Raw genomic sequence first — 26,441 nt, forward strand, 5'->3', positions numbered from 1 at the left:
CCATTTTAGTGAGGTTTCCCTTTATTACTTCCCACGCTGACAATGTTATAATAGGCATCTCTGAGATTTCTAAACTATAAGAATACATGTCATTGCTCTCTGACACTGGAAGGCCCTTGGCACTCCCTTCGTTCCCAGTACACATGGGAACAGCCCTGCGAATCTGCTAGACTTCTCACTGAAGCCACAAGTGGAGAGTCGTGTCTCCCCGGGGCATTCAGCTGCTGTCCCTGGTCCTGTCTCAGATGGCTTCCCATTCCCAGCCTTGTTCCTGGACTGCCCACTTGGGTGGTCCCTTTCTGACTCTGTCACACCTCTGAATCATGAGATGCAGTGCTGACTTGGGGGCTTATTTCCAGGGAAGGGAGCCCAAATAGTGTGACCCTGGACCTCCCACACCATCAGAAGGGCTGGAGACTTGACCTGATGCCTAATTTGGGAAGAATGTCTGGGCGCTCCCCACCCTCCCCCAAAGAGCACCTGAGACTGCCTTATCTGCCATGGGTCTTCCCAGCCTCTAAGGGGGCCTGGCCCACAGTTCCTGCACATTGTCAGGGCTTACACTCTACAATTCTGTGTTCCATGGGTGAGTGCACCTGACCGGAACCCAATCTAAAGAGTTAGCCCCAGTTTTCTACTCTCTCAACCAGTTCATAAGTCGTGTGCTAATGGGAGGTGCTAACCATGAACATGAAGTTCACTTGGAACACTGGATCAGAACCTGGGCACACCTGGGACTTCCCGCCAGGGCAGATAGAAAACCCAGAACTGTGCTTCTGACTCTTAACTCTTGGGTAGCCTTGGGCAAGTCACAAAGCTTCTTCATTTACTCACCTGATGAAAAAGAGTGCCCCCACAATGGGGAAGAAGGGATGGAAGGCCTATAGCTGTGCATGCACCCAGATCTGCCAAGGTGTGAGGTGCCACGGGCACGCAGTGCAGATCAGCACCTCCAGGGTGCCAAGTGAAATTGAAAGTGTTAGTCAGTTGTATGCAACTCTGTGTGACCCCGTGGTCTGTAGCCTGCCAGGCTCCTGTCCATGGAATTCCCCAGGCCCGAATACTGGAGTGGGTAGCCATTCCGTTCTCCAGGGGTGATGAGTGACAAACACCTGGGAAAAAGCAGCCACCACCTGTGGATTGTTCCCCTTTGCTGGCACTGGATGTGGAGGGCAGGCGCCATCTGTGTACCCACCCCTATCACAGAAATCACCACAGGCCTCAAGAAAAAAATCATACATTTAATTCACATCAAGCTTAAAGTGGCATCTACGTAAAGGAACATGCTTTAGGGTGAAAATACAGGAGCTGCTATATCATTTCCTTAACTAATGTGTTATAAACAATCCACCAGGCCAACAATAACCAAAAGCCCACATCCTAGAAGTATATATGGTAACATACGTTACATGGAATATTTACAACCTTTCAGTGTGAACCACTCAGCATAAACACGTAACTTGATTCAGAAAAGACATGTTTCATAGACAGAAACATGTTACTAAATTGTACATCCATAACTTGCAGTGGCCTTAAGAGCAGATGGGAAGCTTCAGACTGTTGCGCCCTGGTCCATATCCCTCCATTTCCAGGCACAAGGGCCACTCCTGGGACCCCTCACGAGGCTCCTCCAGCCCTGCCCAGCTGGAGTGTGTGTGGTGGGAGTAAGGAGGCGGGGAGGCTCTGCAGCCCCATCAGCAAAGGGAAGGGCCAGCAGGGCCGAGGGACCTGGGCTCTGCCCTCAACCACTAGCCCTGGCCTCCCAGCCTCGGTGGGAGAGGGGCCGGGACAGCAGGAGCATTCACCTGCTGCTTCTGACAAGCTGAGATGAGGTTGGGGGCCCTTTCAGCTCCCTCCCCCAAATCTAGGTCTCTAACCCTCTAAACTGCAGTCGGTGCCAAAGACAGCAACTTCGAAGACAAAGGGAAATGAACCCGGGACTCACAGATGGTCGCCCTCCTCTCTCCGCAGAGGCCACACTGCCCTTGACCCTCCTTTCAAGTCCCAAGCGTGGAGGCCCCCACTGCAGACGCGTCCAGACGCGGGGTGCACTGTGAACAATGCGGGTGGGAAACACACTGAGCCACGAAACGCCCCTCGACCCCAGAAACCGAGCCTTTGGAGAAACCTGCCTGTGGGCCTCGACACTGCCACGGATCACACGACGAGGTAAACCATTTTCTTCCCATTGATGTTTCTGGTCTTCAGCCCCAGGTAGCGGCGGCTCTTCTTCTCTGGCTGCCCGTACACCATGTTGATGAAGAACCTGGGCTCGTCTTCCGCCCTGGGTTTGAAGCACAGGCAGCAAAAAGCAGATCTTAGCCGGTGACACAGATAAGTCATGGCTTCTGCCTCTTCTGAGGGCTCCTCATACACGGGCTGCTTCATTTCCTCGTAGGCAGACAGAATCACAGCACGAAATAAGTTGATCAATATGCAGATCATCACTAGCAAGAAAGATGAGAGGAAGAGGACCCCGAGAACCCGGTTATTGAAAAATTCCGTGTTCTCAAAAGCTGAGACACAGTAGGAAAATATGGTCTGGGTGGCGTGGATCATGTCACTGTAGTTCCACTCATGCTGCCCGAACACCAAGTACCCGAATGCCATGAAGACAAAGAAATACACGGACACCACCAATGCCATGTGGCAGATGCCAGGAAGGGCAATCTGGATGGCCCTCTGAGCCAGACGCACATCGTAAAAGACCCTGGAATACCGGAGCGTCTTCAGGATCGTCAGAAACACCAGGAAACCCAGAATCACCCTCATGGTGTAATCCACTTGAGCCACTGCGTGAAAGGGAATGAAATCCTCGGGATTTGACAGGTAAGCCCGAACTACACCGATGGCCAAGAAGTGCTTCCTGAAAAAGAGCACGATCCACAAGGTAAGGAAGAATTTAAGAGTAAAGCTGAGCCAATTATATACACTTTTCACATAGGCAGTCCATTCATCCGTGATGACATTGACTTCATCGACAATATAGGCGAGAAAGAAAAGGTAGATGGCCACATACAAGTAGATTTCTTCTGAGTATTTTCTGTTGAAATGAGCGAGCGAGAAGGAGTGCACATGCAGGCTTGTGTTCACAACACCTAACTGAGAGACCTCGAAGATGACCGAGACGCTGCAGAGGAGACTGATGTCTGGATTGAAGGTGGTCAGTTCCACTATCACAGACCAGGTCCTCTCATCCAGCCAGTGGCCTTTCTGGAGCTCGCTGAGCCTCAGTGTGGAATTAAACTGCTGCTCTGCTGGAAAAAAATAGAAGGCGTATCCTCCTGAGCCATAGGTGTGCAGCAGCCCATAGGAAGAGTACGCCCACCTCTTCTCTGGAGGCCTGTAAGTAAACCCTCCGGCCGTCTGGTCAGTGTCCCGCTTACTAACTCTATTCCATGACCCAGAGTAGTTTTTTGTGTCTTCTGGGTCAATGCCATATTCGGGGTGACAGCGAATCTCTCCTTTGAGGCTGCCCTCCACAAGTTTCTTGGCCGGCAGACACGTTATCTCTCCAGGTTGTGCCCTCAGCTGCCTCATCAGTGGCAGGCCAAGGATTTTAGAGGAGCTGTCAGGGAAAAACGTGGGATTCAGGTCATTGTGGAGCAGAGGCAACAGTACCCTGTTCAGCCACTGATAGATGTCTTCCAGCCTGGCCACGCCTGCCAGATCCACAGAGAACTGGTCCCGAATAAACTGATTATAGTAAAAGCTGTCAGTGGGGCGCAGGACGGCGACTAGGCTCAGCAAGAGAGCCAGAAAGATGAAGTGAGTGAGGATGTAAATAAGGAACAGGAAAGCTCTTCGCTTGACCCTCTTCTTTCTTTTGAATATCGTGATTTCGTCTTGGGTGAGAGGCTGGTACATCCTTGAGTTTCGCAGCTCCATGACAAACTGGTGGCGTCTGTCCATTTCTTCTGGGTCCTTCCAGAGGTTTTGCAACCTAATCTCAGTGAAGCGATAGTTGCTGATCCATGAAAGGTTCTTTGAATACTTGGATGTACTTGTTCTGTAGCTTGACATAAGTATGACTTTCGATGGCTGCACTAGGAAGACTGACAGAGAGAACGCACAGAACGATGCAAACAGCCATGCTGTTGACTTTTCGAGGCCGTAAGTCAGTCCATAAAATATGATGAAGAAGGAGGATACTGCACAGGTAAGGAAAACCAAGAGCCAGGCCACACTAACACAGCACAGCGGCAGGACCATCCTGGGCTTCTCTTTGAGGGCTCGCGAACCTGGGTGGGGAGGCAGATCCTCGGAAGAAATGCTTTGATTGTCTTCAACATTTGGGTTGTTGGTGTTTTTATTATTTTCCTGGGCTTTAGAGATTTTTCTTTGGGTGCTGAGGGCTTTTCTTGGGGTGTCGGCAACCTTTCTTGGGGTGCTGGAGACCTTTCTTTGTGAGCTGGAGACATCTCTTTGGGGCCTGGAGACCTTGCTTTTGGTGCCTGATATCTTCCTTGGGGAGCCAGAGACCTTGCTTTCTGCTTGCTTGGGCGGGGGCTGTCCTTTAGAGGTGACCTTGACAGAAGACTTGTGTTTTGCAGGATGTATATTAGACTTCTCAGGCTGCTGGGAGTGTGCCTTGTCAATTTCGTAAACATGCCACTTTCCCAGCCGTTCTTCCCAGTGTTCATTTGCAGCTGGCTTCAAAGGATGCTTCCGAGGAGTGACCTCATCTAGAGATACAAGAGGTCTCCTCTGGGAATAAATGAACAAATATGTGATCACTAGTTGTACAGGGAGCGTAATAAAGGCACTTTGCAATCCGATCACCATTGACCTGATGTACCTCCGCTCTTGTGGCTCGGCTTCAATCTCCTTCTCTAGACTAAAGAACATAATATTACACAGAAGCGTGGACAGCAACATTGCTAAGCAACAGGACAGCCTCTGGAGCCTGTTGAACGGTGTAGAAATGACACCAGAAAAAACGGAGAACCACAAGTGGTTTTTCCCTAGGTTATAATTTAAATCTATGAGGAAAAAGTCCATTTTCTTGAGAGGCTTATCTGGGGGGGTAACTTGAAAGGTACGGTCCAAAGAGGATTCTATAGAAAGCCATTCTCGGCACATGAAGAGCCAGATGTGTCTGGTGAACAGATTCTCCACTTTGATTCTACTTAAATACCATTCAGGGGACCTGCCCTCATTGTTGTGCCACACGCGGAGGGAATGTATGTCGCCCAAGTCCTTTTGTGTCGCTAGGAGGAAAGTGCAGATGCTTCCTCGGTAGAGAGTTGTAAATTGTGGATGGCTTAAACAGTGCACATCGCTGCTACCTTCGGTTCCATGCAGTTGGATAAAGACATTGGCCCTGGTGCCAGAACCACAACGGCTTCCTGTAAAAACAGTGACTAGGTAACACACATTATCATAAGGATCGTTATCAAGGAGAACTATCACATGCTCCCTAAGATACTGGTCCGTTTCATCTCTGTGCAAGGCCCAGAATGCAAGGATCAAGTACAACAGCAAAATGAGAAGTACCGTGAAGAGAGTCACAGGGTTTTGGGTGACATTCTTGATGACCTCCAGTTGTAGATCCACAGGGTTAGGGACCACGATCACCTTGGCCATCAAATAGTGGGTACGCAGGCGAAGGTTGGCCTGTTTGATTATATCCAGCTGCCGTTTGGCCCGCCGTGGGTTCTTGCACATACAGTGCACTCTTTGCCAAGTGGTCTTCTCTCCCACAACGCAGGTGTCTTCTCTCCAGTCGCTCTGGATCCCAAACATATTCAAGCACGTGATGCTGAAAACAGAAATTCTCACCAACTTGTTATTGGGGTTTAGGACGAAACGAGGTGCCTGTAGAACCACAGTGACGGTGCACTCAGAGGAATTGGTTCGCTGAGCTATGACCTGCACCAGGGCCGCGGGGAGGCAGACCACTCGGGCCTCCTTCACCGGACACTCCGGGTCAAACAGGTCACTCTCATTGGCAATTGGAGGGATTTTATGGGACACCAAGTAGCTGGTCATAAAAGAGTTGGGTGTGATCTCACGGCCTGCGTACACAGACACAGTGAACAAGACGGACACGTCTGTCAGGATGTGGATCAACACGTCCCTCCCTGCTGCACTGTCCACAACAAAGCTGAATGCCCCTGTCGTCTTTGCCGATGTCTCATCCACTGCGTAAGGCTCTGAGCTGGGTCCCACCGTGAGATTGAAAGTTCCAAAGCTCAGGTTTTTCCTGAGGAGGTACACTTCCACTGCATCAGGTGGCATCTCAATCACGTCACCCGTGACCTCGACTCCTGTCATTCGGAATCCAACCACCTGGGTCAAAATGTTTTCCCCATGATTTAGCCAAGGGAAAGGGTCATCCGCAAATTCACAAAACATCGTGGAGATGGGAGCGTTGGCAGGCAGACTAGCAACACTGTCCACATTTAGGGTGGGATAAAAACAATTCTGACAGTGCTTCTGGGTGCTGAAGAACTTGGTAACATTCCACTTTTCGGTTTTCTTGACATGCATTTTAAAGTTGGAGGTCCTCAAGGCAGTGGTCTCATTCTCTGGCACCTTCACAGCCAGTACCGTGTCTGCTAGAGATTCAACCACGTGGAAAGGCTCCTCGAACACTTCATAATGAACCAGCAGTTTCAGGATGTTAGACAAGGTTGTTAATATTCCAGTGCACACACTTTCTATTTGCTCAGAAGAAATGCTTTTATCTCTCTGATGACTATCTTGGAGGGCTTGGCTTGCTTGCCAAGTCCTCACCGTGGCCAGTTTCTGAGAGAATGCGCTGATCTCAGAGGTTTTTTCTGTTAATTTAGTAATAGTCATGACCACCTGGCTAATATTCACCAAAGTGTTTATAGGAAGAATGAGTGTCTGATTGAAAAGGTGTTCTCGGAGTTTAATTTTGTCAGCTTGCAGACTTGCGTCAGTTTTCATGCTATTCATGACAGAAGCTACTACGTATATTAAATAACTTGCATTTAGAAAATCCTGCTGTTGAAGCAAAGTGGACAGGGAGGAATTTGGTCCCGTGGTGAAGTTGGATAACTCCTCCAGCACAGTCGTTGATGACTTTACGTCAGTGGGAGGCCGCACAGTGGCATACAAGTTCACCTGGGAAAAAGCTCCCAGAGAGGTATTATATGCCTGAGCAATTATTTTCAAGGCATAATGACTGTCCAACACACCAACAGGGAGAAAGGAAGGGGGCGATGTGGAACTCTTCCCCAAATACAGGATGGATCCAAAGTTATTCTCTTTCAAAGAACTGATTTCACCAAAACCATGTACATCAGGAACTATTATTTTATATGTAAGAACAATGTTCTTCTGCTTGAAATGAGTACAAATAACAACAAACTGAGTAATGAAGGAAATTCCTTTTTCTGGAACAATTTTGCAGTCTGTGGTTATAGGGACATGGCGAATAATGAAAGGATACCTTAAGACCAAGGTGACTCCACTCCAAGTTGCTGCATTTAGAGAAATCCAAAACTTATCTTCCTTGAAACTCCAGAAAGCAAAAGCTTTTATAGACACATAAGCACCATGCCGTCCTGTTGAAGTTTGCCCCGTCCAGTCAAATGGCACCTCCTGACCTGAAGACGTCAGAATGGACCACCGATAGACATCTCGGCCTGCTGTACAACCTGTGCAATCCAGAGACAACGAGAATCTCTCTGATAAAACCAGAACCTGGTCACAATTTTCAATACATGAGATGCTTGCTACCGGCTCTCCTTGAAGCACGTGCAGCGTTGCATCAGCAAATGCTGACCTGCCGGTCTTCTGGATCACCAGTCTGAAAAAATATACACGGCCACCTTGAAGTGTTTCTGGAGAAAGGGTGAGAATAGCACCAGAGGCCCATGTCCACTTGAGGTCAACCTGCCCCGGGAGACACACTTCCTTGCTTATCACTGTTATTTTTTGTCCATCATAGTCTCTTGGGTTTGTGGTACAGTACCAGAGAAACTTAAGCCTCTCTTTCTCTAGAGGGTCTGTTTCCTCTGGATCAGAAGACGTATTTCCATTGAGAGTCACCCCATCTGTGAAGTTAATTGTGATGTTGGAAGGCCCTGAAATAACAGCATTCAGGGGACGTCTAAAAATGACGACATAGATTCTGTCTGAGTCCTTCTGCCTTGGAACCCCAGGTTCCCGCGTTGTGACAACCACCGAGAAATTAAACAGATACACCCCCCAAGTGAAAGAATATGGGCGTATAGTCAACACTGTTGAACCTCTACGTACCGTGACCGGTGGCTTTTGCATAGGTTTAGTCCAGTCAGGCACGGCCCCTACATAAGGCACAGGATAGATATACCAAATCCGCAGAAAGTACTCTGGGATTGGACAGAAGAGGATGACTGTTGCATTGAAGGTGTCTCCCATGTCCCTGGTCAGTCGCACGGGTTTATCGTCGTTCCTATTTATCCACACGCGGTCCAATTTACAGGTCATCGGTCGGGATACCTGACAGGACACGGAGGACTGAGTGGGTTCTGAGCTGTTCGGGCTGACAGCTTCTAAGAAGACCGGGGTGGGCCCGTCCGTGGGGCACTCGGTTCGCGCCACGAATCCCGGGTAGGAGCGCCGGCCGCGGTGCAGAGCCCGACGGGGCAACGCGCGGCTCTCGGCGGCCGCGGGCCCGAGCAGCCCGAGGCGGAAGGTCCACTCCAGAGGCCCGAGCGAGCGCGGCAGGCGGGACAGCCAGCGCAGGGAGAGCCGCCCGCCGGGCGCGGACAGCTGCAGGTCCACCGGCGCGGGCGCGGGCGCGGGCGCGGCGTGAGCGGCGGCGCGGCGGGCGCGCACCTGGACGTGCGCGCGGAGGCAGCGCGGCGCGAGGCTCGGGGGCCGCCCGGCCGGCAGGCAGAGGCCGCGGCGGCCGCTCAGGACGATGCCGCCGCCCGGGGCCGCGCGGGCCCGGAGGCTGACGCGGGCGCGGCCGGCTCCAAGGCCGCCAAAGCCTGCGCCCCGCTCCCCGGGGTCCCGGGGGGCCGCGACCGAGCGGAGCGCGGCCTCCGGGCGCCGCGCCTGGACGAGGGCCCGGGTGTCGGACGGGGCACGCCGGGCCGAGGCGGGCGTCGGGCCGGGGAGGCCTCGGGACGGCGAGCCGGGCGCCTGCGCGGGAGCCGGGGGCGGAGGCCGGCGGCCGGGCCCACAGCCCAGGCCCAGGCCCAGGCCCAGGAGCAGGAGAGCCGGCCCGGGCCCCATGGCCGCGCCCGGTGCGAGCTGCGTCGGAGGCGCAGGGCGGAGGGCCAACGGACACGGCGTGGAGGGCGCGGGGCGGCCGGGGCGCGGGCCGGGGTCACGGCGGGCGTGGTTCGGGGGCCACTGTGGCCTGGGGTCAGCGTGGTCAGTGGGGTTCCTGCGGCCCAGGAAATCAGTCGTTTCATCGCCCCTGTTTGGGTCTGACCTCTGAATTCAAGTTACACTTTCACTTACAGAGTCTTAGAGTTTCTGTAAAAATCCTCGCAGTTATTGATTTGTAATTCCGTTTGTTATGGTCACAGAATGTTCCGTGCGATCCTTTACCTTTCTGAACGAGTTGAGCTTGTGTAAGTCTACCGTGTGGTCTGTCTTGAGTCCATGGTGCGTTTCTTGTCACTTGAAAAGAATGTGTATTCTGCCGTTGTTGGGGCTCTGTCCTCTGGGAGTCAAGTCAAGAGGGTGGTGGTGCTCCTTAGATCTGTATCTTTTCTGCAGTTTTTCCTAGTTCTAGCAGTTGCTGAGAGAAGATGATAATCTCTCCTCCTGTAACCGTGGAATTGTCTATTCATGCTCTAATTCTGTTAACTTATTTTTCCTATATTTTGGAGGTCTATTTATTAGGTAGACACACAATTGTGGTTTTGTCTGTCTGTTGAATTGCCGTTATTGTCATTATGAAATGTGTTTATCTTTTGTGACAGCCTTTGATTTGAATTCTCTTTTGCCTGGTTAAAAAAAAATAGCCATATTATATGTCAATTAGATCACAATATACAATCACCTCAGATATGCAGATGACACCACCCTTACGGCAGAAAGTGAAGAGGAACTAAACTCCTCTCGATGAAAATGAAAGAGGAGAGTGAAAAAGTTGGCTTAAAGCTCAACATTTAGAAAACGAAGATCATGGCATCCGGTCCCATCACTTCATGGGAAATAGATGGGGAAATGGTGGAAACAGTGTCAGACTTTATTTTTGGGGGCTCCAAAATCACTGCAGATGGTGACTGCAGCCATGAAATTAAAAGATGCTTACTCCTTGGAAGAAAAGTTTTGACCAACCTAGATAGCATGTTCAAAAGCAGAGACATTACTTTGCCAACTAAGGTCCGTCTATTCAAGGCTATGGTTTTTCCAGTAGTCATGTATGGATGTGAGAGTTGGACTGTGAAGAAGGCTGAGCACTGAAGAATTGATGCTTTTGAACTGTGGTGTTGAAGAAGACTCTTGAGGGTCCCTTGGACTGCAAGGAGATCCAACCAGTCCATTCTGAAGGAGATCAGCCCTGGGATTTCTTTGGAAGGAATGATGCTAAAGCTGTAACTCCAGTACTTTGGCCACCTCTTGCGAAGAGTTGACTCACTGGACAAGACTCTGATGCTGGGAGGGATTAGGGGCAAGAGGAGAAGGGGACGACAGAGGATGAGATGGCTGGATGGCATCACTGACTCAATGGATGTGAGTCTGAGTGAAGTCCAGGAGTTGGTGATGGTCAGGGAGGCCTGGTGTGCTGCGATTCACGGGGTCGCAAAGAGTTGGACACGACCGAGCGACTGAACTAAACTGATACATAGGTAAAGGCAATGGAATGAAGGATAATAAGATTGCAACACTGGCCTTCTCAAGCTTATTGTCTATGTGGCATGCCGGGGTCCAGCCCTGGTGGATCCAGGGTGATTCGAAGGGGAGACGGATAGGTGAGGAAAACTCTTATTTAGAAATACAAGATTAGATTAGGATGAAATAGTATAGTAGGAAATTAAGGTGGAGAAAATGATGCTGAATAACTTGGTTTACGGGGAAAACCAATAAAACTCGAGATGAGGTTTGCACCATCTACGTTAGGCCACCGGCGCCCACTTGAATATCGAAGGGTGCCCCACCTTAGGCTCCCTTTCGCGTGGGTCTTAGAAGCCAGGAGAAGTAAGTAGATGTGGTGAGCCTCCCCGCTCCAGATGGGAATTCAGCCGAAAAAAGGTAGAAAAGAACGACATGGGGAGCCCAGCATCGGTGCAAGACTCAAGACTTTATTTTCAAAATCAGCTTATATACCCCAAGTTGTACATAAAGAAATAATGGAATATGCAGAGTTATGCAGGGGCAGCAGTCCTGACCCTCATTGAGACCAGGCTTTCTTTTCGCATATCTTCCCATATACAAAAGGTCTCAGGTGGTTTACGTTATCTTCTGGCCAGGAGGCCTGTTAACATTTTTATGGCTCTCTTCCTGGATAATGGTCTATCAACCAGAAAACTCCTTTTCCCTAGAAGTGATTTTTCTTTACTCTGCATCACCCTCAAATACTAAATAAAGTTACATTCCTAAAGGTGCAGTGGGTTATAACAAAGAAAGTACTTAACTCAAAGATCTAATGTTGCTAATACCGGGTCTACTATCTGTTTTTCTATATACCAACTATATCTACAAATAAAAGATATGAAAATTTGGCAGCAAGTATTAGCTCAACAAATGAAACCTTTAATCAGTCCTGTTCTAATGATTTTGACTCCTCGGAAGCCCCTACATTCCTAGGATGTTTTAAGATTCCTATGCCTCCCACGGGAGGCCACAATCACATGCGCAGCTGTAAGAGTCCTGCAGGCAGGCTAGAAAGTCATCAGAGGGGTTTTTGGATTGAAACACCCTTTCAAATGCAGAAGACTAAAGCCCTGAGTTAACTTTTTCCAGAGTGTGTCAGAAGAGTGGAAAAGTACAAGGCAGGCAGATTCTTATTTTGGGGGTACCTGCTCTGGAAATACCAGGGGGAAAACCTGAGGCTTGACTCGCCTTGCCCATCAGGCCTCTGCCACATGAGCTTGTCACGGGTGGGATTCCTCACGCTGGCTCCCAGCAGTGGCATTTTTTTTTCCATTCATTTCAGCTCAGTTCAGTTCAGTTCAGTCTCTCAGTACTGTGTGACTCTTTGCGACCCCATGAACACCTGCACACCAGGCCTCCCTGTCCATCAGCAACTGCCGGAGTCTACCCAAACCCATGTCCATTGAGTCGGTGATGCCATCCAACTGTCTCATCCTCTGTGGTCCCCTTCTCCTCCTGCCCCCAATCCCTCCCAGCATCAGGGTCTTTGCCAGTGAGTCAGCTCTTTGCCTCAGGTGGCCAAAATATTGGAGTTTCAGCTTCAACATCAGTCCTTCCAATGTACACCCAGGACTGACCTCCTTTAGGATGGACTAGTTTGATCTCCTTGCAGTCCAGGGGATTCTCAAGAGTCTTCTCCAACATCATAGTTCAAAAGCACCAATTAGTCAGCGCTCAGCTTTCTCCATAGTCCAACTCTCACATCCATACATGACTATTGGAAAAACCATAGCCTTGACTAGACTGATCTTTGTTGGCAAAGTAATGTCTCTGCTTTTGAATATGCAGTGATTTTGGAGCCTCCAAAAATAAAGTCAGCGATTGTTTCTACTGTTTCCCCATCTACTTGCCATGAAGTGTTGGGACCAGATGCCATGATCTTCGTTTTCTGAATGTTGAGTTTTAAGCCAACTTTTTCACTCTCTTCTTTCACCTTCATCAAGAGGCTCTTTGGTTCTTCTTCACTTTCTGCCATAAGGGTGCTGTCATCTGCATATCTGAATTTATTGATATTTCTCCCGGCAATCTTGATTCCAGCTTGTGCTTCTTCCAGCCCAGCGTTTCTCATGATGTACTCTGCATATAAGTTAAATAAGCAGGGTGACAATATACAGCCTTGACGTACTCTGTTTCCTATTTGGAACCAGTCTGTTGTTCCATGTCCAGTTCTAACTGTTGCTTCCTGACCTGCATACAGGTTTTTCAAGAGGCAGGTCAGGTGGTCTGGTGTTCCCATCTCTCAGAATTTTCCACAGTTTATTGTGATCCACACAGTCAAAGGCTTTGGCATAGTCAAGAAAGCAGAAATAGATGTTTTTCTGGAACTCTCTTGCTTTTTCCATGATCCAGCGGATGTTGGCAATTTGATCTCTGGTTCCTCTGCTTTTTCTAAAACAACCTAAAACCTGCCTTTTCATTCATTTACTTTCAACTTATGTCTTCCTATTTATAGTGGTCTTTTACAGGCAACATATCACAGAATGTTACTCTTTTATCCACTCAGTCAATCCCTGGCTTTTAATTGAGTTATTTACACCATCAACTCAATGTTCTTTCGAAGGACTGATCCTGAAGCTCCACTACTTGGAACCTGATGAGAAGAGCCAACTCATTGGAAGAAACCCTGATGCTGGGAAAGATTGAAGGCAAAAGGAGAAGGGCAGGCAGAGGATGAGATGGTAAGATAGTTTCACCAACTCAATGAATATGAATTTGAGCAAACTCTGGGAGATGGTGGACGACAGAGGAGCCTGGCAAGGTGCACTCCATGTCTTGGCAAATAATAAACTGGACCTAGCAACTGAAAAAACAACCAAAGACCGTTTACAGTTAAAGTGATTACTCTCAGCACTTCATATAATGACTGATACGTTTGGTTTAGATCTGTCATCTAATTATTTGTTTCTTATTATCTCTGATTACCCCTTCTGATCTCTGATTTTTTGCTTTTCATTCCCAATTAATTCATTTAACATTAGTCATTTCACACAGCGTTCTCTAGCACCTACTATATACTAGGCACTTTTCTAGGCTTCATCACTAAGCCTAGTTCCCATGGAGCTTCCATTATAATAGGAGTGAGTGACAATCAAAATTAACCCAAGCGTGATACACTATGTGGGATTTTGAGTGTGATAAGTGATAAGATGAAAAATAAGGCAGTTAAAGAGAGAAAAATGAGGATGAGATGGGGAATCAAGGAAGGCCTCTTCGAGGAGGTGCCCTCTGAGCGAACAGTTCAGCATGAAATGAGGGAGCATGCCTCACAAAGGGCTAGGGAAGGGCATAACTAGGACAGGGAGCTGTAAGCACAAATGCAGGGTGGCAGGAAGGAGAGAGAAGGTTAGTAGTGGGGCTTGAGGAAGCAGAGAGGAGAGGAAGTGGTAGAAGATGTCATTGGAGAGACGGCCAGTGACCAGAGCAAGCTGGGCCTCAGAGACCGTGGTCATGTATTTGGATTTTATCTCAAGTGGGTTGGGGAGTGTTTGAGGGTTTTGAGCAGGGAAGGGCCTGATCTGATTTCCAGGTTGGAAGCATTGTCTTGCTGTGTGGGAGATAGATTGCAGGTGGACAGGATTGAAAGGATGGGGGCCTCTTAGGCGGGGTCCAGGAAAACCAAAGGCACAGGCCTGCCTGCTGCAAGAACACTGGGTACGTGAGTGAGCTGGTCCTGACTCAGTTTGGGGTTAGTGGCCGTGGAGGTGGTGAGCTGTGGGGAATTCAGAGAAGATGCACGTGCTGATGCGTGGGCTGTCAGAGGACCGACTGCATGATTTTCAGGGCCCTGTGCAAAACCAAAATGCAGGCACCTTGTTCAAAGATGGTCACGAGTGTCGAGATGACCACAGCAGAGCTTTAAAGCGAGCACGGGGTCCTTCTAAGTGTGAGGCCCTGTGCAACTGTCCAGGCCACACCCAGGACAGAGGCACCCAGGCTTGGGGCCCTTACAGCACGCCCCCTGGTCCCACTTGTCCAAAGGGACCGCTGCCCCAGGGCTCCTCTGCCTCCCAGGGGACTCTGCAGTCACCTCTCAGAGGGTCCCCATGGAGAGGGACTCCCTCGTCCCACCAAACCCGCAAGCCCGCCCTCTGCCCCTGCTGCCCCTGGCTCCTGTCTGATCGGGTAGGTGGGGGCTCACATCAAAGCTGCCAGCCTGGGGTGGCCCTGGGTTTCCCGGGCCTGTAGGGTAACCCTCCTGGCGCGGTGGGTGTGTCGGAAGCAAGTAGTGGGCGGGGACAGCCCCGCCCCCAGCCCCGCCCCCGAGGCTCGACACCCCGCCCCCACGCGGAAGGTCGCGGCGAAGCGCAGATCCTGCACCACGCGCGCACCATGGCGGCCCCCACACTGCTGCGCGACTGTCAGGTACCCGGAGGCCGCCCTGGGCACAGCGCCCGCCGACCCGCATCCCCGGGGTTGCCTGGAGCGCGGCTGGCAGCGCCATCCGACCTTCCTGGGGACCAGAGGGGGCGAGGTCCCCAAGAGATGAGTGCGGGCCCTGGGCACACGGAAGGGACAGGTGGACTCTCCGGGGCAGCCAGGCCCCAAGAAATACGGCGCGTGTCCTGGCCGCTCAGAGACCACAGATCGTCCTAAGAAGTTTAGCTTCTTATATACAATAGAAGTTTTATTTCAGCAGGCTGGCTCCCTGACCTGGCATTGGGGCCTGCTGGCCAGGCCTTCTCTTGTGTACCACGTCCACCAGAGGGAGCCGCAGCCAAGGGCACAGAGCTGGGTGGGATGCCAAGTGCTTCCCGCAGGCCTGGCCCCTCCCTCTGTGCTGGGGCTCATTGGCTGGCCGCTACCCTGGACGCACCCTGGACAGCCTGGCTTGCAGGCCCCAGGGCCTCAGCTTCTCTGACTCAGAGGGCCCTCCTCCAGCGCGTCCCCTCCCAGGAGTAAAGACTGAGGCCCCGGGAGGGACCACCATGTACCCGGGAGTGAAGGCTGCTCCTGGGCCTGGCTCAGGGTGGCCCTCACTTGGACGTGCCCGGTCCATCTGCTGGATGCATGCCATGAGGCATTGAGCCCTTCCTCACTCAGAGGAGGGCAGCCGGGCTCTGGGAGGCCAAGGCCAAGGCCGCCCAGCCCACAGACGGCAGCGCCAGGCTTCCCCAGGCTGCCTGAGCACCATCCGTGCTGCCTGGACAGACCTGCTGCCCAGCTCCCAGCAGGGCTCTTCCCCCAGACGTTGTCCTGGAGGGCTCCCAGCACCCTCCCCCTCCCCAGGGGGCAGCGGTGCCCTCCTGGTGCCACAGGGCTCATGGGTCTCTGCAGACCTCTGGGCTCACATATAGAGGCGGGACTTGACAGGAGGTGACAGGGTCTGTGATGCAGTCCCGAGTCAGGGCTTTGGGGGGGGTCACAGGGGACTTCATGGTACTCTTGGCTCTGTGCTGGGGGACCAGGTGTCACCTCCCAGGGGGCCAGCTGCAGGAAGGTCCCCTGGACACCTTGGCATTGGGCCCTCCTGCTGGGTGCCATCTGTGTGGGCACTTGTGGATGGCAGGATGGTTCAGGAAGTCAGAGGGTGACCTAAAGGTGAAGGGTCACAACCACAGGAGCAGGAAGGGGTGATGTGGGGGTACCCCTTCCCTCCCTTCACACTTGTTCTCCTGCAGGCGCCCACACGTGGACCCCAGCACCAGTCCCCTACAGACAGGTACTGGTCAAGGCTATAGTCATAGGAAATTAGGGATTGAAGTCGGGAGATAATGAGAGGTGCTACCCAGGAACATGAGGTGGACCATCATTTCATGGCAATAGATGGGGAAACAGTGACAGACTTTATTTTCTTGGGCTCCAAAATCACTGCAGATGTTGACTGCAGCCTTGAAAGTAAAAGATGCTTACTCCTTGGAAGAAAAGCTATGAAAAACCTAGATAGCATATTGAAAAGCAGAGACTTTGCTGATAAAGGTCCATCTAGTCAAAGCTATGGTTTTTCCAGTCATGTATGGATGTAAGAGTTGGACCATAAAGAAGGTTGAGTGCCAAAAATTGATGCTTTTGGACTGTGGTGCTGGAGAAGACTGTTGAGAGTCCTTTGGACTGCAAGGAAATCCAACCAGTCTATCCTAATGAAGGTCAGTCCTGAATATTCATTGGAAGGACTGTCGCTGAAGCTGAAGCTCAGTAATTTGACCATGTGATGCGAAGAGGTGACTCATTAGCAAGACCCCGATGCTGGGAAAGACTGAGGACAGGAGAAGGGGATGACAGAGGATGAGATGGTTAGATGGCATCACCGAGTCAATGACATGAGTTTGAACAAGCTCTGGGAGATGGTAAAGGACAGGGAAGCCTGGTGTGCTATAGTCCATGGGGGCGCAAAGCATCAGACGCAACTGACCGACTGAACAACAATAAGAACAGTACTCCTGGAACATGCACTTCACTAAGAACCACTGGGCCAGAACCTTGCCACACCCATGAATTCCCACCAGGGATTAGAAAAGCCAGAACTGAGCTTCTGACCATAACAGTTTGGCTGGTTTGGGGCAAGGCACAAAGCCTCTTCGTTATCTAAGCCGGCAAGCAAGATCACCACCGCCCCAGGGAGAAAGGGATGGAAGGCTCCTACACACGCACGTGCCCGTCCCTGCAAAGGTGCGCGGTGTGACAACAGTTCCAGTGCAGCTGAGAACCGTCAGTGTGTCAAGCGAGTGACAAACACCTGGTACGTACCGTCACCACCTGCAGGTGGTCCCCCTTTCCTGGCACTGGATTTGCAGAGCAGGTGCCATTTCTGTACCCACCCCCGTCACAGAAATCACTGCAAGGCCTCAGGGAAGAAATCGCACATTTAATTCTGATCAAGCTTAAAGTGGCATCTACATAAAGAAACATGCTTTGGGGTGAAAATACAAGAGCTGTTAGCCTATTTTCTTAAACAGTGTATTCTAAATAATCCACCAGGCCAACAATAACCAAAAGCCCAAATCCTAAAAGTATATATGCCAAGAACAGTACATGGAATATTACTGCTTTCCAGTGTAAACCCCACAGCGTGTGTGTGTGTGTGTGTGTGTGTGTGTGTGTGTTACACACATCCCTTTGTTTAACAAAAGTCATGTCTCGTGGTCAGAAACGTTACTATATGATACATCCATAACTTGCAGTGGCCTTAAGAGCACATGAGAAGCTTCAATTTGCTGCGCCCTGGTCCACATCCCGCCATTTCCAGGCACAAGGGCCACTCCTGGAACCCCTCACGAGGCCCCTCCAGCCCTGCCCAGCTGGAGTGTGTGTGGTGGGAGTAAGGAGGCGGGGAGGCTCTGCAGCCCCATCAGCAAAGGGAAGGGCCAGCAGGGCCGAGGGACCTGGGCTCTGCCCTCAACCACTAGCCCTGGCCTCCCAGCCTCGGTGGGAGAGGGGCCGGGACAGCAGGAGCATTCACCTGCTGCTTCTGACAAGCTGAGATGAGGTTGGGGGCCCTTTCAGCTCCCTCCCCCAAATCTAGGTCTCTAACCCTCTAAACTGCAGTCGGTGCCAAAGACAGCAACTTCGAAGACAAAGAGAAATGAACCCGGGACTCACAGATGGTCGCCCTCCTCTCTCCGCAGAGGCCACACTGCCCTTGACCCTCCTTTCAAGTCCCAAGCGTGGAGGCCCCCACTGCAGACGCGTCCAGACGCGGGGTGCACTGTGAACAATGCGGGTGGGAAACACACTGAGCCACAAAACGCCCCTCGACCCCAGAAACCGAGCCTTTGGAGAAACCTGCCTGTGGGCCTCGACACTGCCACGGATCACACGACGAGGTAAACCATTTTCTTCCCATTGATGTTTCTGGTCTTCAGCCCCAGGTAGCGGCGGCTCTTCTTCTCTGGCTGCCCGTACACCATGTTGATGAAGAACCTGGGCTCGTCTTCCGCCCTGGGTTTGAAGCACAGGCAGCAAAAAGCAGATCTTAGCCGGTGACACAGATAAGTCATGGCTTCCGCCTCTTCTGAGGGCTCCTCATACACGGGCTGCTTCATTTCCTCGTAGGCAGACAAAATCACTGCCTGAAATAAGTTGATCAATATGCAGATCATCACTAGCAAGAAAGATGAGAGGAAGAGGACCCCGAGAACCCGGTTATTGAAGAATTCCGTGTTCTCAAAAGCTGAGACACAGTAGGAAAATATGGTCTGGGTGGCGTGGATCATGTCACTGTAGTTCCACTCATGCTGCCCGAACACCAAGTACCCGAATGCCATGAAGACAAAGAAATACACGGACACCACCAATGCCATGTGGCAGATGCCAGGAAGGGCAATCTGGATGGCCCTCTGAGCCAGACGCACATCGTAAAAGACCCTGGAATACCGGAGCGTCTTCAGGATCGTCAGAAACACCAGGAAACCCAGAATCACCCTCATGGTGTAATCCACTTGAGCCACTGCGTGAAAGGGAATGAAATCCTCGGGATTTGACAGGTAAGCCCGAACTACACCGATGGCCAAGAAGTGCTTCCTGAAAAAGAGCACGATCCACAAGGTAAAGATGCATTTTAGAGCAAAGTTGAGCAAATTGTATACACTTTGCACGTAGGCAGTCCTTTCTTGTGTGACTACATAAACCTCGTCAACAGTGTAGGCAAGGAAGAAAATGAAGATGGCCAAGTACAGGTAGTTTTCTGCTGAGTCGGCTGAGTATTTTCTGTTGAAATGAGCGAGCGAGAAGGAGTGCGCATGCAGGCTTGTGTTCACAACACCTAACTGAGAGACCTCGAAGATGACCGAGACGCTGCAGAGGAGACTGATGTCTGGATTGAAGGTGGTCAGTTCCACTATCACAGACCAGGTCCTCTCATCCAGCCAGTGGCCTTTCTGGAGCTCGCTGAGCCTCAGTGTGGAATTAAACTGCTGCTCTGCTGGAAAAAAATAGAAGGCGTATCCTCCTGAGCCATAGGTGTGCAGCAGCCCATAGGAAGAGTACGCCCACCTCTTCTCTGGAGGCCTGTAAGTAAACCCTCCGGCCGTCTGGTCAGTGTCCCGCTTACTAACTCTATTCCATGACCCAGAGTAGTTTTTTGTGTCTTCTGGGTCAATGCCATATTCGGGGTGACAGCGAATCTCTCCTTTGAGGCTGCCCTCCACAAATTTCTTGGCCGGCAGACACGTTATCTCTCCAGGTTGTGCCCTCAGCTGCCTCATCAGTGGCAGGCCAAGGATTTTAGAGGAGCTGTCAGGGAAAAACGTGGGATTCGGGTCATTGTGGAGCAGAGGCAACAGCACCCTGTTCAGCCACTGATAGATGTCTTCCAGCCTGGCCACGCCTGCCAGATCCACAGAGAACTGGTCCCGAATAAACTGATTATAGTAAAAGCTGTCAGTGGGGCGCAGGACGGCGACTAGGCTCAGCAAGAGAGCCAGAAAGATGAAGTGAGTGAGGATGTAACTCAGGAACAGGAAAGCTCTTCTCTTGATCCTCTTCTTTCTTTTGAATATCGTGATTTCGTCTTGAGTGAGAGGCTGGTACATTCTTGAGTTTCGGAGCTCCATGACATTTGCATGGCTCCTTTGCATTTTTTCTGGGTCCTTCCACGTGTTACGCAGCTTGATCTCAGTGAAGCGGTAGTTGCCGATCCACGGAAGGTTTTTACCGTACTTGGCCTTACTTGTTCTATAGGCTGAGATAAATATAATTTTAGACATTTGCACTAGAAAGACTGACAGAAAGAATGCACAAAATGATGCAAACAGCCATGCTGTTGACTTTTCGTAGCTGTAACTGAGTCCATAAAATATGATGAAGAAGGAGGATATACTGCAGATGAGAAAAACCAATACCCAGGCTATACAAACACACCATCGAGGCAGGACAATCCTGGTCTGGGAAGGCTGCTTCTCCACAGAAACATTTGTATTATCTTCAATATTTGGGTTATTAGTGTTTATATTTTTTCCCTGGGTGTGGGAGGCCTGGTGTTGTTTTCTGGCGACCTTGCTTTGAGCTCTGGAGACCTTGCTTCGAGTTCTGGAGACTTTGCTTTGGGTACGGGAGACCTTGCTTTGGGTACGGGAGACCTTGCTTTGGGTACGGGAGACCTTGCTTTCTGCTTGCTTGGCCGGGGGCTGTCTTTTAGAGGTGACGTTGACAGAAGCCTTGGGCTTTGCACGATGTCTCTTAGACACAGGCTCCTGGGAGCTTGCCTTGGCAGTTTCATAGGCATGCCAGTTTCCCAATCGTTCTTCCCAGTGCTCACTTGCTGGCGGTTTCAAAGGATGTTTCCGAGGAGTGACCTCACTTAGAGTCACCCGAGGTCTCCTCTGGGAATAGATGAACAAAGATTTGATCACTAGCTGCACAGGGAGGGTAATAAAGGCACTTTCCAATCCGATCAAAATCAACTCGGTGAACCTCCACTCTTGTGTCTCTCCTTCATTCTCTTTTTCTAGGTTGAAGAACATAATGTTACACAGAAGCATTGACAGCAACATGGCTAAGCAACAGGACAGCCTCTGGAGCCTGTTGAATGGTGTAGAAATGACACCAGAAAAAACGGAGAACCACAAGTGGCTTCTCCCCAGCTTGTAACTAAAATCTATGAGGAAAAAGTCCATTTTCTTGAGAGGCTTATCTGGGGGGGTAACTTGAAAGGTTCGATACAGAGATGTGTCAATAGAAAGCCATTCTCGGCACATGAAGAGCCAGATGTGTCTGGTGAACAGATTCTCCACTTTGATTCTACTTAAATACCATTCAGGGGACCTGCCCTCATTGTTGTGCCACACGCGGAAGGAATGGATGTCGCCCAAGTCCTTTTGTGTCGCTAGGAGGAAAGTGCAGATGCTTCCTCGGTAGAGAGTTGTAAATTGTGGATGGCTTAAACAGTGCACATCGCTGCTACCTTCGGTTCCATGCAGTTGGATAAAGACATTGGCCCTGGTGCCAGAACCACCACGGCTTCCTGTAAAAACAGTGACTAGGTAACACACATTATCATAAGGATCGTTATCAAGGAGAACTATCACATGCTCCCTAAGATACTGGTCCGTTTCATCTCTGTGCAAGGCCCAGAATGCAAGGATCAAGTACAACAGCAAAATGAGAAGTACCGTGAAGAGAGTCACAGGGTTTTGGGTGATGTTCTTGATGGTCTCCACTCGTAAATCCACAGGGTTAGGGACCACGATCACCTTGGCCATCAAATAGTGGGCACGCAGGCGAAGGTTGGCCTGTTTGATTATATCCAGCTGCCGTTTGGCCCGCCGTGGGTTCTTGCACATACAGTGCACTCTTTGCCAAGTGGTCTTCTCTCCCACAACGCAGGTGTCTTCTCTCCAGTCGCTCTGGATCCCAAACATGTCCAAACATTCAGTGCTGAAAACAGAAATTCTCACCAACTTGTTATTGGGGTTTAGGACGAAACGAGGTGCCTGTAGAATCACAGCGATGGTGCACTCAGAGGAGTCGGTTCGCTGAGCTATGACCTGCACCAGGGCCGCGGGGAGGCAGACCACTCGGGCCTCCTTCACCGGACACTCTGGGTCAAACAGGTCACTCTCGTTGGCAATTGGAGGGATTTTATGGGGCACCAAGTAGCTGGTCATAAAAGAGTTGGGTGTGATCTCACGGCCTGCGTACACAAACACCGTGAACAAGACAGACACGTCTGTCATGATGTGGATCAACACGTCCCTCCCTGCTGCACTGTCCACAACAAAGCTGAATGCCCCTGTCGTCTTTGCCGATGACTCATCCACTGCGTAAGGCTCTGAGCTGGGTCCCACCGTGAGATTGAAAGTTCCAAAGCTCAGGTTTTTCCTGATGAGGTACACTTCCACTGCATCAGGTGGTATCTCAGTCACGTCACCCGTGACCTCGACTCCTGTCATTCGGAATCCAACCACCTGGGTCAAAATGTTTTCCCCATGATTTAGCCAAGGGAAAGGGTCATCCGCAAATTCACAAAACATCGTGGAGATGGGAGCCCTGGCAGGCAGACTAGCAACGCTGTTCACATTTAGGGTGGGATAAAAACAATTCTGACAGTGCTTCTGGGTGCTGAAGAACTTGGTAACATTCCACTTTTCGGTTTTCTTGACATGCATTTTAAAGTTGGAGGTCCTCAAGGCAGTGGTCTCATTCTCTGGCACCTTCACAGCCAGTACCGTGTCTGCTAGAGATTCAACCACGTGGAAAGGCTCCTCGAACACTTCATAATGAACCAGCAGTTTCAGGATGTTAGACAAGGTTGTTAATATTCCAGTGCACACACTTTCTATTTGCTCAGAAGAAATGCTCTTATCTCTCTGATGACTATCTTGGAGGGCTTGGCTTGCTTGCCAAGTCCTCACCGTGGCCAGTTTCTGAGAGAATGCGCTGATCTCAGAGGTTTTTTCTGTTAATTTAGTAACAGCCATAACCACTTGGCTAATATTCACCAAAGTGTTTATAGGAAGAATGAGTGTCTGATTGAAAAGGTGTTCTCGGAGTTTAATTTTGTCAGCTTGCAGACTTGCGTCAGTTTTCATGCTATTCATGACAGAAGCTACTACGTATATTAAATAACTTGCATTTAGAAAATCCTGCTGTTGAAGCAAAGTGGACAGGGAGGAATTTGGTCCCGTGGTGAAGTTGGATAACTCCTCCAGCACAGTCGTTGATGACTTTACGTCAGTGGGAGGCCGCACAGTGGCATACAAGTCCACCTGGGAAAAAGCTCCCAGAGAGGTATTATATGCCTGAGCAATTATTTTCAAGGCATAATGACTGTCCAACACACCAACAGGGAGAAAGGAAGGGGGCGATGTGGAACTCTTCCCCAAATACAGGATGGATCCAAAGTTATTCTCTTTCAAAGAACTGATTTCACCAAAACCATGTACATCAGGAACTATTATTTTATATGTAAGAACAATGTTCTTCTGCTTGAAATGAGTACAAATGACAACAAACTGAGTACTGAAGGAAATTCCTTTTTCTGGAACAATTTTGCAGTCTGTGGTTATAGGGACATGGCGAATAATGAAAGGATACCTTAAGACCAAGGTGACTCCACTCCAAGTTGCTGCATTTAGAGAAATCCAAAACTTATCTTCCTTGAAACTCCAGAAAGCAAAAGCTTTTATAGACACATAAGCACCATGCCGTCCTGTTGAAGTTTGCCCCGTCCAGTCAAATGGCACCTCCTGACCTGAAGACGTCAGAATGGACCACCGATAGACATCTCGGCCTGCTGTACAACCTGTGCAATCCAGAGACAACGAGAATCTCTCTGATAAAACCAGAACCTGGTCACAATTTTCAATACATGAGATGCTTGCTACCGGCTCTCCTTGAAGCACGTGCAGCGTTGCATCAGCAAATGCTGACCTGCCGGTCTTCTGGATCACCAGTCTGAAAAAATATACACGGCCACCTTGAAGTGTTTCTGGAGAAAGGGTGAGAATAGCACCAGAGGCCCATGTCCACTTGAGGTCAACCTGCCCCGGGAGACACACTTCCTTGCTTATCACTGTTATTTTTTGTCCATCATAGTCTCTTGGGTTTGTGGTACAGTACCAGAGAAACTTAAGCCTCTCTTTCTCTAGAGGGTCTGTTTCCTCTGGATCAGAAGACGTATTTCCATTGAGAGTCACCCCATCTGTGAAGTTAATTGTGATGTTGGAAGGCCCTGAAATAACAGCATTCAGGGGACGTCTAAAAATGACGACATAGATGCTGTCTGAGTCCTTCTGCCCTGGAACCCGGGGATCCCGCGTTCTGACAACCACCGAGAAATTAAACAGATACACCCCCCAAGTGAAAGAATATGGGAGTATAGTCAACACTGTTGAAGTTCTATCTACCTTGACCGGTGGCTTTTGCATAGGTTTAGTCCAGTCAGGCACGGCCCCTACATAAGGCACAGGATAGATATACCAAATCCGCAGAAAGTACTCTTGGACTGGACAGAAGAGGATGACTGTTGCATTGAAGGTGTCTCCCATGTCCCTGGTCAGTCGCACGGGTTTATCGTCGTTCCTATTTATCCGCACGGGGTCCAATTTACAGGTCATCGGTCGGGATACCTGACAGGACACGGAGGACTGAGTGGGTTCTGAGCTGTTCGGGCTGACAGCTTCTAAGAAGACCGGGGTGGGCCCGTCCGTGGGGCACTCGGTTCGCGCCACGAATCCCGGGTAGGAGCGCCGGCCGCGGTGCAGAGCCCGACGGGGCAACGCGCGGCTCTCGGCGGCCGCGGGCCCGAGCAGCCCGAGGCGGAAGGTCCACTCCAGAGGCCCGAGCGAGCGCGGCAGGCGGGACAGCCAGCGCAGGGAGAGCCGCCCGCCGGGCGCGGACAGCTGCAGGTCCACCGGCGCGGGCGCGGGCGCGGGCGCGGCGTGAGCGGCGGCGCGGCGGGCGCGCACCTGGACGTGCGCGCGGAGGCAGCGCGGCGCGAGGCTCGGGGGCCGCCCGGCCGGCAGGCAGAGGCCGCGGCGGCCGCTCAGGACGATGCCGCCGCCCGGGGCCGCGCGGGCCCGGAGGCTGACGCGGGCGCGGCCGGCTCCAAGGCCGCCAAAGCCTGCGCCCCGCTCCCCGGGGTCCCGGGGGGCCGCGACCGAGCGGAGCGCGGCCTCCGGGCGCCGCGCCTGGACGAGGGCCCGGGTGTCGGACGGGGCACGCCGGGCCGAGGCGGGCGTCGGGCCGGGGAGGCCTCGGGACGGCGAGCCGGGCGCCTGCGCGGGAGCCGGGGGCGGAGGCCGGCGGCCGGGCCCACAGCCCAGGCCCAGGCCCAGGCCCAGGAGCAGGAGAGCCGGCCCGGGCCCCATGGCCGCGCCCGGTGCGAGCTGCGTCGGAGGCGCAGGGCGGAGGGCCAACGGACACGGCGTGGAGGGCGCGGGGCGGCCGGGGCGCGGGCCGGGGTCACGGCGGGCGTGGTTCGGGGGCCACTGTGGCCTGGGGTCAGCGTGGTCAGTGGGGTTCCTGCGGCCCAGGAAATCAGTCGTTTCATCGCCCCTGTTTGGGTCTGACCTCTGAATTCAAGTTACACTTTCACTTACAGAGTCTTAGAGTTTCTGTAAAAATCCTCGCAGTTATTGATTTGTAATTCCGTTTGTTATGGTCACAGAATGTTCCGTGCGATCCTTTACCTTTCTGAACGAGTTGAGCTTGTGTAAGTCTACCGTGTGGTCTGTCTTGAGTCCATGGTGCGTTTCTTGTCACGTGAAAAGAATGTGTTTTCTGCCGTTGTTGGGGCTCTGTCCTCTGGGAGTCAAGTCAAGAGGGTGGTGGTCTGTATCTTTTCTGCAGTTTTTTCTAGTTCTAGCAGTTGCTGAGAGAAGATGATAATCTCTCCTCCTGTAACCGTGGAATTGTCTATTCATGCTCTAATTCTGTTAACTTATTTTTCCTATATTTTTGAGGTCTAATTGTTAGTTAGATACACAATTGTGGTTATGTTTTTTTGCTGAATTGTGTCTATTATCATTCAGTTCAGTCGGTCCGTCGTGTCTGACTGTTTGTGATCCCATGGACTGTAGCATGCCAGGCTTCCCTTTCCATCACCAACTCTAGGAGCTTCCTCAAATTCATGTCCATAGAGTCAGTGATGCTATTCCACCATCTCATCCTATTATCATTATGATGTGTTTATCTTTTGTGACTGTCTTTGATTTGAGTTTCTCCTTTGCCTATCAAAAAAAAATAGCCACATTATATGTCAATTATATCTCAAT

The 26,441-nt window shown here is 51.1% G+C and overlaps 2 protein-coding genes across 2 annotated transcripts; both read right to left on the minus strand.

The window, feature by feature from the left end:
• Positions 1-2,157: 2,157 nt before the first annotated feature.
• On the minus strand, positions 2,158-9,195 carry LOC128048273 (polycystin family receptor for egg jelly-like). The gene is made up of 2 exons (XM_052640651.1): positions 4,420-9,195; positions 2,158-4,320 (listed from the first exon to the last, which is right to left on the minus strand). The coding sequence occupies exons 1-2, from the start codon at positions 9,193-9,195 to the stop codon at positions 2,158-2,160; spliced, it is 6,939 nt and encodes a 2,312-aa protein (XP_052496611.1).
• Positions 9,196-18,539: 9,344 nt separating this feature from the next.
• On the minus strand, positions 18,540-25,535 carry LOC128048274 (polycystin family receptor for egg jelly-like). The gene is made up of 2 exons (XM_052640652.1): positions 20,826-25,535; positions 18,540-20,699 (listed from the first exon to the last, which is right to left on the minus strand). The coding sequence occupies exons 1-2, from the start codon at positions 25,533-25,535 to the stop codon at positions 18,540-18,542; spliced, it is 6,870 nt and encodes a 2,289-aa protein (XP_052496612.1).
• Between the last annotated feature and the right edge of the window lie 906 nt (positions 25,536-26,441).

Source organism: Budorcas taxicolor, chromosome 5 (assembly GCF_023091745.1).
Source record: "Budorcas taxicolor isolate Tak-1 chromosome 5, Takin1.1, whole genome shotgun sequence".
NCBI lineage: Eukaryota > Metazoa > Chordata > Mammalia > Artiodactyla > Bovidae > Budorcas > Budorcas taxicolor.

What these genes read in the sequence shown, in the direction of transcription:
- LOC128048273 (XM_052640651.1), bottom strand. Translation starts at nt 9,195, where the DNA reads ATGGGGCCCGGGCCGGCTCTCCTGCTCCTGGGCCTGGGCCTGGGCCTG. An exon ending in TCTCCAGGCCCCAAAGAGAT is followed by an intron (nt 4,321 to 4,419) that starts GTCTCCAGCTCA and finishes TCTAAAGCCCAG; the next exon opens with GAAAATAATAAAAACACCAA.
- LOC128048274 (XM_052640652.1), bottom strand. Translation starts at nt 25,535, where the DNA reads ATGGGGCCCGGGCCGGCTCTCCTGCTCCTGGGCCTGGGCCTGGGCCTG. An exon ending in CCAAGCAAGCAGAAAGCAAG is followed by an intron (nt 20,700 to 20,825) that starts GTCTCCCGTACC and finishes AAACAACACCAG; the next exon opens with GCCTCCCACACCCAGGGAAA.